Source organism: Cricetulus griseus, chromosome 3 (genome assembly GCF_003668045.3).
Source record: "Cricetulus griseus strain 17A/GY chromosome 3, alternate assembly CriGri-PICRH-1.0, whole genome shotgun sequence".
NCBI classification, from domain to species: domain Eukaryota; kingdom Metazoa; phylum Chordata; class Mammalia; order Rodentia; family Cricetidae; genus Cricetulus; species Cricetulus griseus.
In genome coordinates this window covers 148,481,740-148,496,348 of record NC_048596.1, presented here as the reverse complement: position 1 = coordinate 148,496,348, position 14,609 = coordinate 148,481,740, and the positions used below count along the sequence as shown (strand labels likewise).

Sequence of the window (14,609 nt, the reverse complement as noted above, 5' to 3'; positions counted from 1 at the left end):
AAATACTTACTTCCATTGCACCTAACAGATTTGCACTCTCTCCAATGCTCTCTTCTATGTACCTACGCTCTTCATCTGTAATGGTAGGATGCTTTGCAGGACTCTCATAAGACACCAGAAGCCAGAACATGTACCAGACCATGCCAAAGCTTCCTGTAAGAAAGGGTTCACAAGGTGATCGAAGACAGTCACCAGAAATACAGTTAACAGCCAAAAATTGAAGATAAAATATTCTCAGTGAGAACCATTTGATGTGGTGTGAGCAGCTGACTTTAGCCACTGCTTCCTGTCCTCTGCTCTGGACATCAGATTTTCCAAAAGTTTGATGCCACAGTTCATATTTTTGTCTGTAGTTAAGCAGCACTGATATACAGAAAACTCAAAGCAACTACTAAATGATAGAAGTTGGGAGCTTAGTCACACATCTCATATTCCGTGACTGAGCTGCTCCAGACTAGACACAATGCCATAGAGCAGAAGAATAATGAACAAGACCAAATTATTCCTTTGGGAGGATTCCATGAAGTGAGAGGTGAATCCTTTTCCTATTTGCTGACCTTCAATGTATAAAAGTGGTTTAAATTTCCAGAGAGGGAGAAATATCTGTTCTCCTCTCTACCTAGCACTTCTAAAGGCCATACACTGTTTTGAAGCAAAACACAAAAGAGTTTTCTCGACTAAACGACCATGTTAGATGAACACAGGCCTCCACAATTGCCCCTTCACATGATGTGACTATACACTGTATTCTCGCTCAGACTTTGCTGATTATTTTTGGACTGACAGAAGTTATATTTCTGGGCTATAAACTATTTTCTCTCCTTTCCAGTTCTCTTCTTTATTTATCACCCTCACCATGAACTTGCTGTGCATTATAAATCTGTATGTGTTAACAGGAGGAGAAATTCCAGGTGATTTATCCTGCTTTCCCCACTGCCAGCCATTGCATTTTTCTTTCAGTCTCTTCCCTTCTTTATCCCTTGGGTAACAAACTAAATGCTCCTGAGCTTACTAATACTTCATATTTCTCTATTTAACCTCTAAGACATCTTCCTTAACACTGGACATAGCTTCTGGTGTGCTCTCTTCCCTTTAATTACTGACCATGAAGCAAATGTGAATTGAGGGCCAGATGTTTTGTGAATCTCTTATATATGTAGTTATTATGGCAGGATTTTCATAGACTTAAATCCTAACTGTGTCATTCATTGAAGGTGGGATTCAATGAGCAACAGAGTCACTCCAGACCTCCACTACAAAGAGGAAAGGTTTAAGAGCCAGGGTTTTGTTACATGCTGTAGCCTGACCTCTAAATCAGAATGCTCCTGCCTCAGCCTCCTAAATGCTGGGATTTTAGTGTGTACTACAAAGTCCAGAGAAAAGCAACATCTATAATCTTTTGAGGGGGGAGGAAATGCTGTTTCAATCTCATAGAGCAGTGGGTGTCAGTCACACAGTGAGCATCTACTGAGAGTTCTATAAGATTAGCACTGAGTTCCTCTGATGTGTCAGTCAAGCATGACTCTAACTGCTCATCATGCTAGCTAAACTCATCCTACATGTCCTATATGTCACTCTGTTCCTCACTACCATGAACCCAATTAATATGCTGTGTTCTGTGCCACTTGGTGTTGTGTAGCTCTTACTTTCTTCCATTTACTCTACGGTCCAAGTTTTGTCACACTAAATTGTCAAACAAAAATGGAATGTGTTATTCAAGATCCAGTTTTTGTCTCAGATAGCAAGCAAGTATGTTCTGTATGATTATTCAAATATCTAATGCTTATCCTTCAATTCATTACCAATGATAAATATTAACTGAGGTTTAATGAAACCAAATGGCTTACTTAAAATATGTTTTTATTGAAAATAATTTTCTTACATCTTCTGATCATGGTTTCCACTCCCCCAACTCCTCCCAGATCTTCCTCACATTCCCACCAAGCCAACCCCATACCTTGTCTTTCTCTATTTAGAAACAACTAACATTTTAGATGAGTCTACAACTTTAGAGTCCCATCATATCGTCAAGTAAGTCATACACTAAGCCAAATCAGGGTAGCAAGTAGCTATACAAAGTACAAACTGTGTTGAATCACAGACCCTTGTGAAAACCTAATGAAAAAGTTCTCTCTAGAAGCCCAGAGAGACAGCCCAGCATGTGAGGACACTTTCTATCACATTTGAGTTCTGTTCCAGACTTCTACATGTGGTCCTCTGGCCTTCATACACATTCCATGACATGCACAAGAGACAGTAGTGAAGGGGAAATAACAGGTAAACACTTTCTTTTCTCCAGAATATAGAGAGTTTTTAAGATGATAAAGTAAACAAATTGTATGTTGTAAGCTGTCATGTTCATTTTAGCCTTTATATAACTCTATTGTAAACAAATGTGACATACCATACACATAAAATACCGAAGACCATCCAGTGTATTGCACAAGGATACCAGCTAAGGGCATTGCAATGACTGCTCCAGCATAGGAACCTAGAGGGGAAGGGATGAAGGAGGAAAGTAGGTGAGAGCAATACAAGTTTGTTTTCTCCTCACATCTGCCAGGACTGGCTCACACAAACACTTACAACAGTTTCACACACACACACACACACACACACACACACACACACACACACACACACACACGTTCTACTTCTACTGAACATATATCTACCCTACATCCTTATACAAAACCACAGGACCATACCTCAGATCACACCTGGGTAGATAGGGCATAATAGACTTAAAGAACTATAGCCAGGTGTGGACAGAGAGATGATTAAGAACACTTACTGCTCTTACAGAGGACCTGTGTTCTGCTCCCAGACCCCACACAGTGACTCACAACCATCCATAACTTCAATTCCAGGGGATGTGATGCTCTTTCCTGGCCTCTGAGGACACTAGGCACACAGATTGTGCATTTACATACATGCAGACACTCCAACAGATCAGATAAAAATAAGTAGATCTTTTTAGAAAGGCATATATTGTCTTGTACTACAAGTTTTATCTTTGCGTGGTGTCTTCTGCTTTTATTTTAAAACTTACCAAAAATAATTGTGAAAACAGTATCTCAGATAGAGAAAAAACCTGCAATATTTAAAGTCTATGACCTAAGCCTTAATATTTAAAAATTTAGCATCTACAGATAATAACATTGCTGATAATTTATTATTGGTAGATTATTTATAGTAGCTCTGAATTTTAAAGTGAATTTTTGTTGTCTCTTGATCTGATTTAGAATGGAACTTTTCTTAACTAACTATCTGGGGCTCAAAAAAAATCGTTTTAATGTGGCCAGGCATGGTGGCACATGCCTTTCATCTCAGCAGATCTTTGTGATTTCAAGGGCAGCCTGGTCTAAATAGGGAGTCTCAGGCCAGTTCTACACAGCTATCTCAAAAATAAAAAAGTAAACAAATAAGAATAAAACTACCAGTTAATATATTTGAAAATGGTCCAACTTCTAAAACAATACAAAGCACAAAGAAAAGCTTGACTTTAAAATGCCATTGAGAATTACAGAATTAAAATAGTGTTCAAAAGCCAGACACTTTTATAAATGGATTTATCAGCTTCGAATCCTTATCTATGTTGTCCCTAACTGTTAACCAATTGAAGTTACTCACCACAAAAGGATGTGGTAGCCAGCCTACTCCTCTCCAAAGGAGGGGCCCACTTGCTCCATATCCCGTGACAGGCTGGATAGGTGACACCCTGCAGTGGGAAAACAAACATGGGCACTTAGAATGCAGGGCCTATTGGAAGTGAGCACATCCCTTCCCCCTCTTTGCCCCCAGCCTGACTCTAATCAAATGATACAGCAGTAGGGGGTGAGGGATCCTGGTTCCAACAGGGGCTTACTGAACCCACCAAATTCTATTTGAGACATATTTCCCAGACCATGACTGCACAGAGCCTCTTCAGATGCCCCACCCATCAGGCTTTTCTCTTACTCAATTTTCTTCCTTTAAAGCAGAAGATAATATTGTCTACCAATTGGTTTATTTTTTATTCTAAACACTTGGTGAAATTTGGATACCTTTTGTGAGGCATTAGTTTGAGTGGTCCCCAAATACAAGGACCCTAACTAGGAGTTCAGACATCTAGAAATTGATGTTAACAATAACTAGCCTTTTCTATAATTTTGACTCTGTAGTATTTTTTTTGCTTTTTGGAAGAAAGAAGAATCCTCTCAGTGTTTTTATATTTATGTTACCTCTCTATTTCCATTGCACTCCAGGTAGAGAAGGGACAGTTTATAGGTCAAACTTGGGTTTTTAAATGACATTCTTTCAAAGTCTTCAGGATACTATATCAAGAACCAATTGGATGGGTACATGACCAAGAATATACTGAAAACACTTCAGTGTGTTAATGGAAAACAGAGACTTAAAATTCCCAAGGGGACTGGAGAGATAGCACAGCAATTAAGTTGAATCTCAGTTTGGTGCTCTGCATCTATCCACAGCAGTCTGTCTCCAGCTGCAGGGTATCTGATGCCTCTGGCCTTCTCTGGTGCCTGCCCTCACCTGTACATGCAGGCATGTGCACCTACACATAATAAAAATGATTAAAAAATTAATCTTCCCAAAAGTACTTTCAAGTCCTAGGGATGCCTGTTTAGCATGCATGCATGAAGCCCTGGGTTTGAGCCCCAAGTACATTGATCATTTTACATTCCCAGTGCTTCAATTTTTATTTTAACAATATGTTAATATCTACTTATCCCTGAAAACAAAGATGAACTTGCAGCTTTCAGTTCTATCCAAACTTGAAATGATGCCACCCTGTAGTTCCTACCTCCACGAGCCCCTGCAATATCCTAACAAAGATGACACATCCGTAATGCACTCTGGCTGCTGACGGGATAAGCATATTGAGAGTAGAGGTGAGCAGTATTGCAGCCCCAAAGACCCTGGAAGACAGAGATGGGAAGGTGTGTGACTCATCATGACTCAGACAACACACAACTCCTCAGGTCAACCTAAGTGGTTAAGAAAAACTACAACCAGTTTTTAAAATAGATGTTCTCCTAAAAGAATAAAATAATTTTATATGGATTGCCTAGCTGTCCTGGATGGGTCCTTGGATTACCTTAAAGCTGTACATTATTTATGTGCAAGAAACACAAGAATTGGCCAAAGGCAATCATAGTTTATGTTCCAGACATCACAAGGTTAGAACTCATAGCAAGTGTTTATCTTACTTAATGTACCAGTGTCAATTCTTTCTTTTCTTCCCATTTTTCCTCATTCTGGGATACAAAGGTAAACAGATTCTGTCTGAAGTATACCCACAGGATCATATATCCCCAACAACTTAAGAAACAATTGGAAATAAAAACTTTATTTTTTTCTTTTTGCAAGTATGATTCTCATTTCATTTAATCATTTTTTAAAGCATCCACAATTTTCTAAGGAATAAAAATACATCCTCCATGAGAGTGTAAGAACCGATGCCTTGCTAAGAAGTTTGAGGAACACATCCTTCCCCAAGTGATACCAGGTTACAATTGGAACTTTCGGTTCAGTCTGGGTAGGTCACCCCATGGATGTTATAATTTTTCCAGAAATGTATTCAGTATACCAGTTAACAACTTGAGTTTCTGAAAGAGCCGTAATGAGTATTAACCTGCTGCTGAAATTTGATAAATGAGTTCATGAAGGCCTGCAGAAGAACAGCTCTCTTCCTCTCACGCAAAGAGCAATCGGGGCAGATAATGTTCTTGAAAATGTACAGCCACATCTGCCTTGCTTTCCGCCTCACTGGAGACAGGATGCCCCACCTCATGTAAACACAGTCCCCTTTGCGAGCCATGGCTACTGAATCGGCATGTTCCATTTGGAGTCAAAGATGATATGGTATGCTAAGACTGGAGGGGGAGCACATTTGTCTCCTTGTAGCTATTTTGGATTAAATTTACTTTCTATGAATATAACTTCCTGCCATGACCTTCTTTCTATTGGGAAGGGCTTTAAAATGGTGCTGTTGTTAATTTAGTTGGAAAGAGGTGAAGGTTTGTTTTGTTTTGTTTTGTTTTGCTGTTGTGGATATTATTTTAAAATGTGTTATATTTGTTTATGCTGTGGAACGTTTGTTTAGTTATGCAAAGATGTATTGTACTCTTTTCTTTTATTATTATTTTTATAAATTAGTAACAAGCTTGCTTCACATGTCAATCCCAGCTCCCTCTCCCTTCCCTCCTCCCCTGCCCCCACCAACCCCTTAACTCCTACCCTATCCAATCTCTGCTCCCCAGAGAGAGTGAGGCCCTCCATGGGGATCTCCAAAGTTTATCATATCATCCCAGGCAGGGCCTAGGCCCTTCCCCATGTGTCCAGACTGAGAGAGCATCCCTCCATGTGGAATTCAACTCCCAAAGTCCATTTGTGTGCCAGGTCCCCCAAGTTCAGGGGGTCTGGATCTGTCCCATACTGGCCTCTCAGCCATCAGTCTGGGGTCCCTGAGCTCCCCCTTGTTCAGGCCAGCTGTTTCTATGTGTTTCACCAGCCTGGTCTTGACCCCATTGCTCATCACACCTCCCTCTCTGCAACTGGGTTCCAGGAGTTCAGTTCAGTATTTAGCTGTGGTTATCTGCCTCTGCTTCCATCAACCACTGGATGAAGGCTCTAGGATGGCATATAAGGTGGTCATCGATCTCATTATCAAGAAAGAGTATTTAAAGTAGCCTCTCCACTATTGCTTAGATTGCCAGTTGGTTTCATCCTTGTAGATCTCTGGAAATTTCCCTAGTGCCAGATTTCTCTTTAAATCTATAATGGCTCCCTCTATTATGGTGTCTCTTATCTTGCTCTCCTCTATTCTTCCCCTGACTCAACCTTCTTGCTCCCCCATGTCCTCTTCTCCCCCTCTCTTTATCCCAGCTCCTTCTCCCCTTCCCCCATGCTCCCAATTTTCTCAGGAGATCCTGTTAACATTCCCCTTCTCCAGGGTACCATGCATGTCTCTCTTAAGGTAGAGGTGACGTTTTATACCTTTCATTAGTTACAAGTCTCAACTTCTGGACTATTGACATTCTGTGTGGGATAACCCTCAGTTGTAGGATGCTGGCTTGTGCATGAAGTGCTGTTTAGTTCCATACTTGAACTTTACCCAGCATATACCAATGGCATTCTCCCTGTCAACCCCAACAGAAAATGTCTTCAGCAATTACCAAATCTCACTTAGTGGACAAAATCAGCCCCAAAGTGGAATCAGTTATGAAATATTTGTTGAATGCCAACCACAATCAGAGCTAAATTTAATGAAAGCTTATTTGAGGGAAACCATGCTAAGATCTCACGGGCTGTAACCCCATAACCACTAAATGTCACAGAAGCACAGGTATTTAATTCACCCATGTTATACATAAGAACATGATCTTTGCATGTGTCCTTTATTACAGAGTCCACCTTCAGCCTATAGTGTTTCTAATTCATAGCCACTTAACACTCTTTGAATGCTTCTAAGTTATAAATTCCCCACTGCCATTCTAATCATTGCCATTGCTTCTGAAAGTACACTGACTGTATTCTAACTGAGTAGGAGTAAAGTGCATCAAACTTTTTAAAGGCAAACAAGATTAGGGTCTTATTTGATTTTAGACAATTGCAACACAAATGATATCAAAGTGATTAAATTTTGAAACAGCATGATTATTACTCTGCATGGAAAGCCTTTATGCTTCCTTTTGTCACTCTGCCAGGACTAATGAAGCTTTTCCACTCATGGCTCACCTATGTACACTGCTTCAAACCCTCGTTTGACTTAGTGTATTGTGCTCATATTGGGAAGGGAGGTTTTCAAAGCACTTGCTATATTTTGCAACTCTATGATCTCAGCTAATCTTGCGAGGAATAACTGGCTGAGTGAGACTTTCTTTCCATCTTCTCATTTCACAAATAAGGAAAGTGCCTCAGGAAGACTGGCCAAAAATCAGCAAGCAGTGGAACAGAAATTTGAACCTAGGCCCTTGCTCTTTTGTTAAGGCTATTACTTATATTCAAGAAACATGAGGAAGACCCATAGTGCACCAGGAGAGTGAAAGAGAAAAACAAGGAATCCAGAAGCAGCAATTGCCAAAGTCTAACAGAAACACAAATGGAGAAATACTCTACTGAGGGTGTCCAGGAAGCCAAGCTTTCACTGAAAAGTCTTCGAGCCAGGTCTTGGAGAGGAATACAGCAAAGAAGAAAGAAATTGCAAAAGGAAGGAATGAATCACTGGGGCTCAAAACTGGAAGTGGTTGGATTATGGACAACTATCCATAATATATTATGTATTGTGTATGTAGTACCTGGCTTAACGGATTCCATTTGATAACTGCATGATTTGGCATATCATCCTGCAAAAAGAGAACACATCTACACAGATGAAGAATGGCTACAGCTCTAGGCAATGTAACTGAACAATAGGTAGTACATCTTTGACTGAAATGTCACTGTAGGACACATGGCTGGACCAGAAAAGAGGGCATTATTGAAGATGGCTGAACATGTGGTAGAGAGTATTAAGGAACCAAGAAAAATAGAGCAGATGATGCCTGAAGAGGACTGAAGAACATGGATAGGACATGAGGCTGGGGTTGTGATCAAGGCTATCACAACACAAAAGTGACAAGAGTTTGGAATGATCATACCAGATGAGATGATTAAGTCCCTAAGGTAAAATGAGTGTACAGCTTACTAAAATTGAAGGTAGGAGATATATGACCCAGGAGGTCAAAAAAACGATTAAATTTTCATATCACAGAAACAAATGGCCAAACCCACTAACAGTGGGGATAGGGCGTTAAGGATGGCATACATATAACAAATAAATAAATAAATAAATAAATAAATAAATAAATAAATACATGTTTGTAATATGCTGTCTTTATCACCTAATAACTGTATGACAGGCAAGCTGATAATCTCTCTGGCCTCTGATTCCCTGCCTGTTACAATCATTGAACCTTATGCCACTCCTGACCATAGACCTGAAGGAAATGATGGCAGCATGCAAAAGTGACACCTGCAAACACATATGTGTTTCCCATAACAATTCAAATAGCCAAGATTCAAATTAGTTCACATGCCCACTAACAAAAGCAAGATGAAAGAAAATATGGTATATACACAATAGCATATTACTCAGCCATAAAGAAAAGCAAAATGATATGTCTTGCATGAAAATAGACATTAAGAAAAGTAAGGCAGACATGGAGAGGCTAGCAACTGCTACATGTTTTCAACTATGTGGAAACAAAATTTTAGAAGATTTGCTGTAGCAGATGACTACAAGGAAACCATGTTTTTCAAAAAAACAAAAACAAAAACAACAGGGTAGTTCTATATAGTAATTATGACAACATACACAAAACCTTTGCAAGCTTGAGACAGACAAAATCCTAGCATGGGGCAAGGGCAGGTAGGGCTGGTCATGAAGTCCCATCCTTAACTGAAGAACTTTGGCACTTGGTAGCTGCTGGAGATGGACAGTCAGTTTTCTTTAAAGATGTAGCCCTTGATGGGTTAACCACACTCCAATGGAAGGCTGGATACCTATGAGTATATGGGCAGCACCAGTTGGACTCAGTGGGTTTGGATAAAGAGAACACAAAGGTGGTTCTCTTTTTGTGTGTCTTTAGGCATGAAAAAGGGGATGGATCTGGGAAGAAGTTAGGGGAAGAGGATAAATACGATTGAAGCACACTGTACAAAATTCTCAAAGAACTGTGAAGGAATAAAAATAAAGTGTATGGAAGAGTTAAGAGCATAACAAGGAAAAGACTATAAAGAAAATAACCACAGGCAACAGAAGGCAGAGGGTAGAAGGCAAGCTGGATAGCATCAAAGTACATTGGATGCTGGTATGGAGATTCATAGCAATAACCATGTGTTTATTAAATTAATATGTACTCAACAATCACCTCTTAATAAATAAAAAGGAACTTGGAGTGACTAAAATAAAAAGAACAGCACTGTGCCATGATTAAGAATGTTGGCTTCAGACTTCCACAGCTAAACACAGAGCTGAACCCTGGAGCCCAGTTGCAGAGAAGGAGGAGTGATGAACAAAGGGTCAAGACCAGGCTGGAAAAACCCATAGAAACAGCTGACCTGAACAAGGGGTTGCTCATGGATCCCAGACTGATAGCTGGGAAACCAGCATAGGACTGTTCCAGGCCCCCTAAACAAGGATGTCAGTTTGGAGGTCTGGTTAATCTATGGAGTCTCTAGTAGTGGATCAATATTATCCCTAGTACATGAATGGACTTTGTGAACCCATTGCACATAGAGGGATATTCTCTCAGCCTAGACACATGGGGGAGGGTCTAGGCCCTGCTCCAAATGATATGACAGACTTTGAAGATTCCCCATGGAAGGCCTCACTCTCCCTGGGGAGCAGAAAGGGGTTGCGATGGGGGACGGTGGGGGGAGGCAGGGGAGGAGGGGAGGGAGAGGGAACTGGTATTGACATGTAAATGAAGCTTGTTTCTAATGTAAATTAAAAAAAAAGAATGTTAGCTTCAAACCAGACTTACATACAGGGCCTGAATTAAAAAGTCACCTTTGCCATTGTCTCTAAGAGACAGACATAAAGCAGTTTGCAAGATTCACTGTCTTCAAAACAGAAATGTTATACACAACTCACACAGAAGGGTGTGCAGTGCATTCTAAGCACGTGCGGAATATTTGATTGTAGAAGGCAAGCATAGGACAAGTGTGTTGATGTAGCTCTTAAGGTTGTTCAGGCTGAAAGTCCAGTGTCTGACACACAAAAATGTATCCACCAATGTGAGCCAGTCAATTATGAAAATAATGTGTGAATCAACTCTATATTCTCACTTTAACCCATTGACCATGACATTAAAAAGCTACTCTTGGGGCCATAGGGATGGGTCAGAGGGTCATCAGTCTTGGTAACAAGTGCCTTGAACCTGATTTTGACTCCCGAGACTCACATGGTGGGAAGAGGGAACCAACTTTCCCAAGTTGTGCTCTGATTTTAGCATGTGCACCGCGTCACACTCCACTGCAAAGAAACAAACAGGATTTTGGTTTTTTAACAAAGTTGCTACTGCTAGCCATCTTGCACAAATGGTATAACCAGCACACAGAGAACCTCAGCAGCTCCCCAGGTCATAAAGACAGAAAGCTGAGAATGATGACTTCTGCTTGCTGAGTCTGTTTGTAGAATTCAGACATCCTATTACTAAACTCAATTATATGGTAAGAGCCCTTGTAGGTATGTATGTACGTAAATAAAAGTAAATAAATTTATTTTAAAAGAACATAAGTCAGAGAGTTACAGCGAGAGAATTCAAATACAAACTAGTTTCCTAAAGAGGACACCCCTGGGCGAGTGGTCATCACTGATTTTCTAGGTCTCACTTTTTGCACCTGTAAATGTAATCATTAAAATTCCAGTCAAGGGACCACCATGAAGATGAAATGAATGTGTTATGGAAGAGATGATGCTGTCCAGAGAATTCTCATTCCTCCACCCCATTTTATCCATATCAACTTTACCCCAATTAGATAATGTTCTTTCAGGACTGCAAATTGCACAGTGGTTTCATGTCATACTGAAGTTCTAGAAGCTTAAAGTGCATGGAACAAATGCAGTGGAAATACTATCTTCCATTAACTAACACTGGATTGATTGAGATCCATTAGTCTTTTAATCCATGCCCCATAGTCCCTCAAACATATATGATGGGAAGTAAGAAATGATATTAGAAAGTGGATAGAGCTCTGTAACTGTCCATGTGCCTTAATTCCTTTATTTTTCAATCCCCTTCCTCTCTGTCTCTGCCTTTCTCTCTCTCTCTCTCTCTCTCTCTCTCTCTCTCTCTCTCTCTCTCTCTCTCTCTCTTACACACACACACACACACACACACACACAGCTATTTGATTTCCAAAGGGCTTTCTTTGACAGATGTCTCTAAAGTACTTAACAATATTTTTTAATGAGACTTAATTCTTTTTTATCTCCATCCCTTACCACAATTGTGACTTGGAGAATGAAGGGTATTGCTTATTCAAGCCATATGATACTAGTAGAATGTTCTGGATAGAAGACATGTTCTAATGAAGTTAGCCTTCCATACATTTGTGCAAAGACCCTAACAAACATGGACCAATGACCTGGTGTATAAGCAATAACAAATCTTTGCTCTTTAATTCTTCTCTGACTCAATGCCTTCTAACCAGTTGTTCATTTTTCTGTTTGCTAACTTTTAAAGTCACAGGCTGTTGTTCTAATGTCCTGTCAATTCTAGGGAGCTGAACTACTTTTCCTAGATGACTGCATGTTTGCCAGCCTTGGATTGGAATCTAGGGTATTCCTGGTGACAAAACCTTACTTGATACAGTTCTTAGTTAAAGTACAAGCATGAACCAGCCAGTAGTTGGGCACACCTTTAATCTCAGCACTCAGGAGGCAGAGGTTGGCTGTTCTCTGTAAATTCAAGGCCAGCCTGGTCTACAGAGTTAAGTTCCAGGACAACCAGGGCTACACAGAGAAACCCAATCTTGAAAATGAACAACAGCCAAAAAAAAATGTACAAGCATGAAAGCCTGAGTTCTAATCTCCGGAGCCCAGAAAATCCAGGTAGTGGGCTTCAGAAATGTCATTGTGCCTATGATGAGACAGGAGAATGCCTCATGGCTTATGGGCCAGTAGCTTTATGTGGACAGATGTGACAACAAAGAGATCCTGTCCCAAATGATGTAGAGAGTAAGAACTGACATCCAAGGTTGTCCTCTGACCACACCCAAACTGTGGTATACCTTCACTCATGCACATGAACACACACACACACACACACACACACACACACACACACACACACACACACACTCATACACCATATAAACTGGGTATGATGACACAAACCTTTAATCCTTACACTCAGGCAGCAGAGGCAGAAGGATCTCTTTGAGTTCAAGGCCAGGCTGATCTACACATTGAGACTGTTTTAAAACAACAACAACAAAAACAAACCATATAATTAAGTTAATAGGAAAAGTGTGCTTAGAAAGGTCATTTGTAATCAGACCTCCTGTTGTCAGACCTGGCTCCACCTCTTACTCTTAGGTTGTATTGGGGCAAGTAACTCAGCTAATTCTATACTTGTTTCTTTCCTGAGCAAATGAAGTGTCAAGATGCTCATCATACAAGACCATGTGAGGAAGGAAGACAGGAACACAAAGAGTAAAGTGATGTGTGCTGTTGTGTTTGCCTCTAACTCAATGGTTTCCTCTGGGAGGAAGCATAACAACTAGGAAGATGGTTTGTAAATCTCATTCCTTTCTCTTCCTCCTCTCCTACAGCCCTCCACTGTGTAGAAGGAGGTAAATCCTGCTGCCAGGTAACCAGTCATGCCCTTGGAAAGCTATGTGGACACACTCACTGGTTCTGTTTCCCAGAGCTCTTAGTTTCAACTCAGAGGTTCCCCCTTCCTTGTTTTTTGCTGAAAGCTAGATTCTTTTTAAAAATGAATGTTTGTACTATTTTTAAGTGTGTGTGCCTAGGGGAGTTTATGGTATGTGTGCAGAGGCCTTTAGAGGCAATCAGATGGCCTGAAGCTGGAATTACATCTGTCTTGATGTGCCTAGTGTGGGTTCTGGGAACTGAACACAGGTGTTCTGCAGGAACATCAAGTGCTCATACTTCTGAGCCATTTATCTCTCCAGCTCCCTAAAAGCTAGATTCTTATTATACTTTATTCAAGTATAATAAGAAAGAAACTGTGAAGTTTCTTTCTTTCTTCATTGTTTACTTTAAGTGGCATTACTGCCGGGCATCCTCAGACCCAGGTACAGGCTTACAATGCTCATGTACTAACTTTCACAATCCTGGTGTTTTAAATTTCTATAAAGTGTACTTTCAATGTTTTTACATTGGTCAAATGCATTTAACAACATGAAACAAGATAGTTTATCTAAGAACACTTTAATGAATTTGTGTTCCAGAGGGATGTTAAGGTAATATGACTGACCAATTACTTATTTACAAATTAAACTTTGAATTTGGATTTATATTCTTGGTCTTAGCTCTCCTTTTTATTTGTTTGGTTGTCCTTTTTAATAAAGAAATTAATTTAAGGTTGACTGCCATTTTCTCCATGTGAGGTGAAGAATGAACAGAAAAAGAAATATTCAATTTCATATTAAAATTATTTTCTAAAAGTAAGAAAATTTACCTGAAATAAATGCTTGTCAATTTGGTTTATTTTTAGTTTTTGAATTGCAAAAGTCATTTCTCCATTGCATGCAAAAATGTATCTATGTTACTATCATACATTTAAATACATACTGGAATTCTGTAAACTGTAAACAAAAGCTTCCAATAAGGTACACATTTCAACAATGACCCAAGAACTTTCTTTACTCAACACATTTCTTAAATAGTGAGATCTAAAATAGACAGTTTGTGTTATTTTGACTTCTTTTTGATAGCCTACAGCTAGCTTCTAACATAGAAACCCACACATGATGTGATTGTGAGACAGATAAAGCTGTGAGAAATTGAAGCAGAACAAAATGGAATGAAATTTATCAACTAGTGTGTAATCTACTATTTTTGTTGCTCTACAAAAGCATTAGAAACTTAT

The 14,609-nt window shown here is 39.7% G+C and overlaps 1 protein-coding gene across 2 annotated transcripts in view; it reads right to left on the bottom strand.

Moving 5' to 3' along the window:
* The window catches only part of Slc17a6 (solute carrier family 17 member 6), a 37,289-nt gene that overhangs the window by 10,756 nt on the left and 11,924 nt on the right, over nucleotides 1–14,609 (bottom strand). For both annotated transcript variants that reach the window (XM_035442494.1, XM_027410512.2), the window contains 4 exons: nucleotides 4,808–4,922; nucleotides 3,634–3,721; nucleotides 2,405–2,491; nucleotides 11–153 (listed from right to left, as the gene is read on the bottom strand). In XM_035442494.1, the coding sequence (XP_035298385.1) occupies nucleotides 11–153; nucleotides 2,405–2,491; nucleotides 3,634–3,721; nucleotides 4,808–4,922 (433 nt within the window). The remainder of the gene's footprint in view (nucleotides 1–10; nucleotides 154–2,404; nucleotides 2,492–3,633; nucleotides 3,722–4,807; nucleotides 4,923–14,609) is intronic.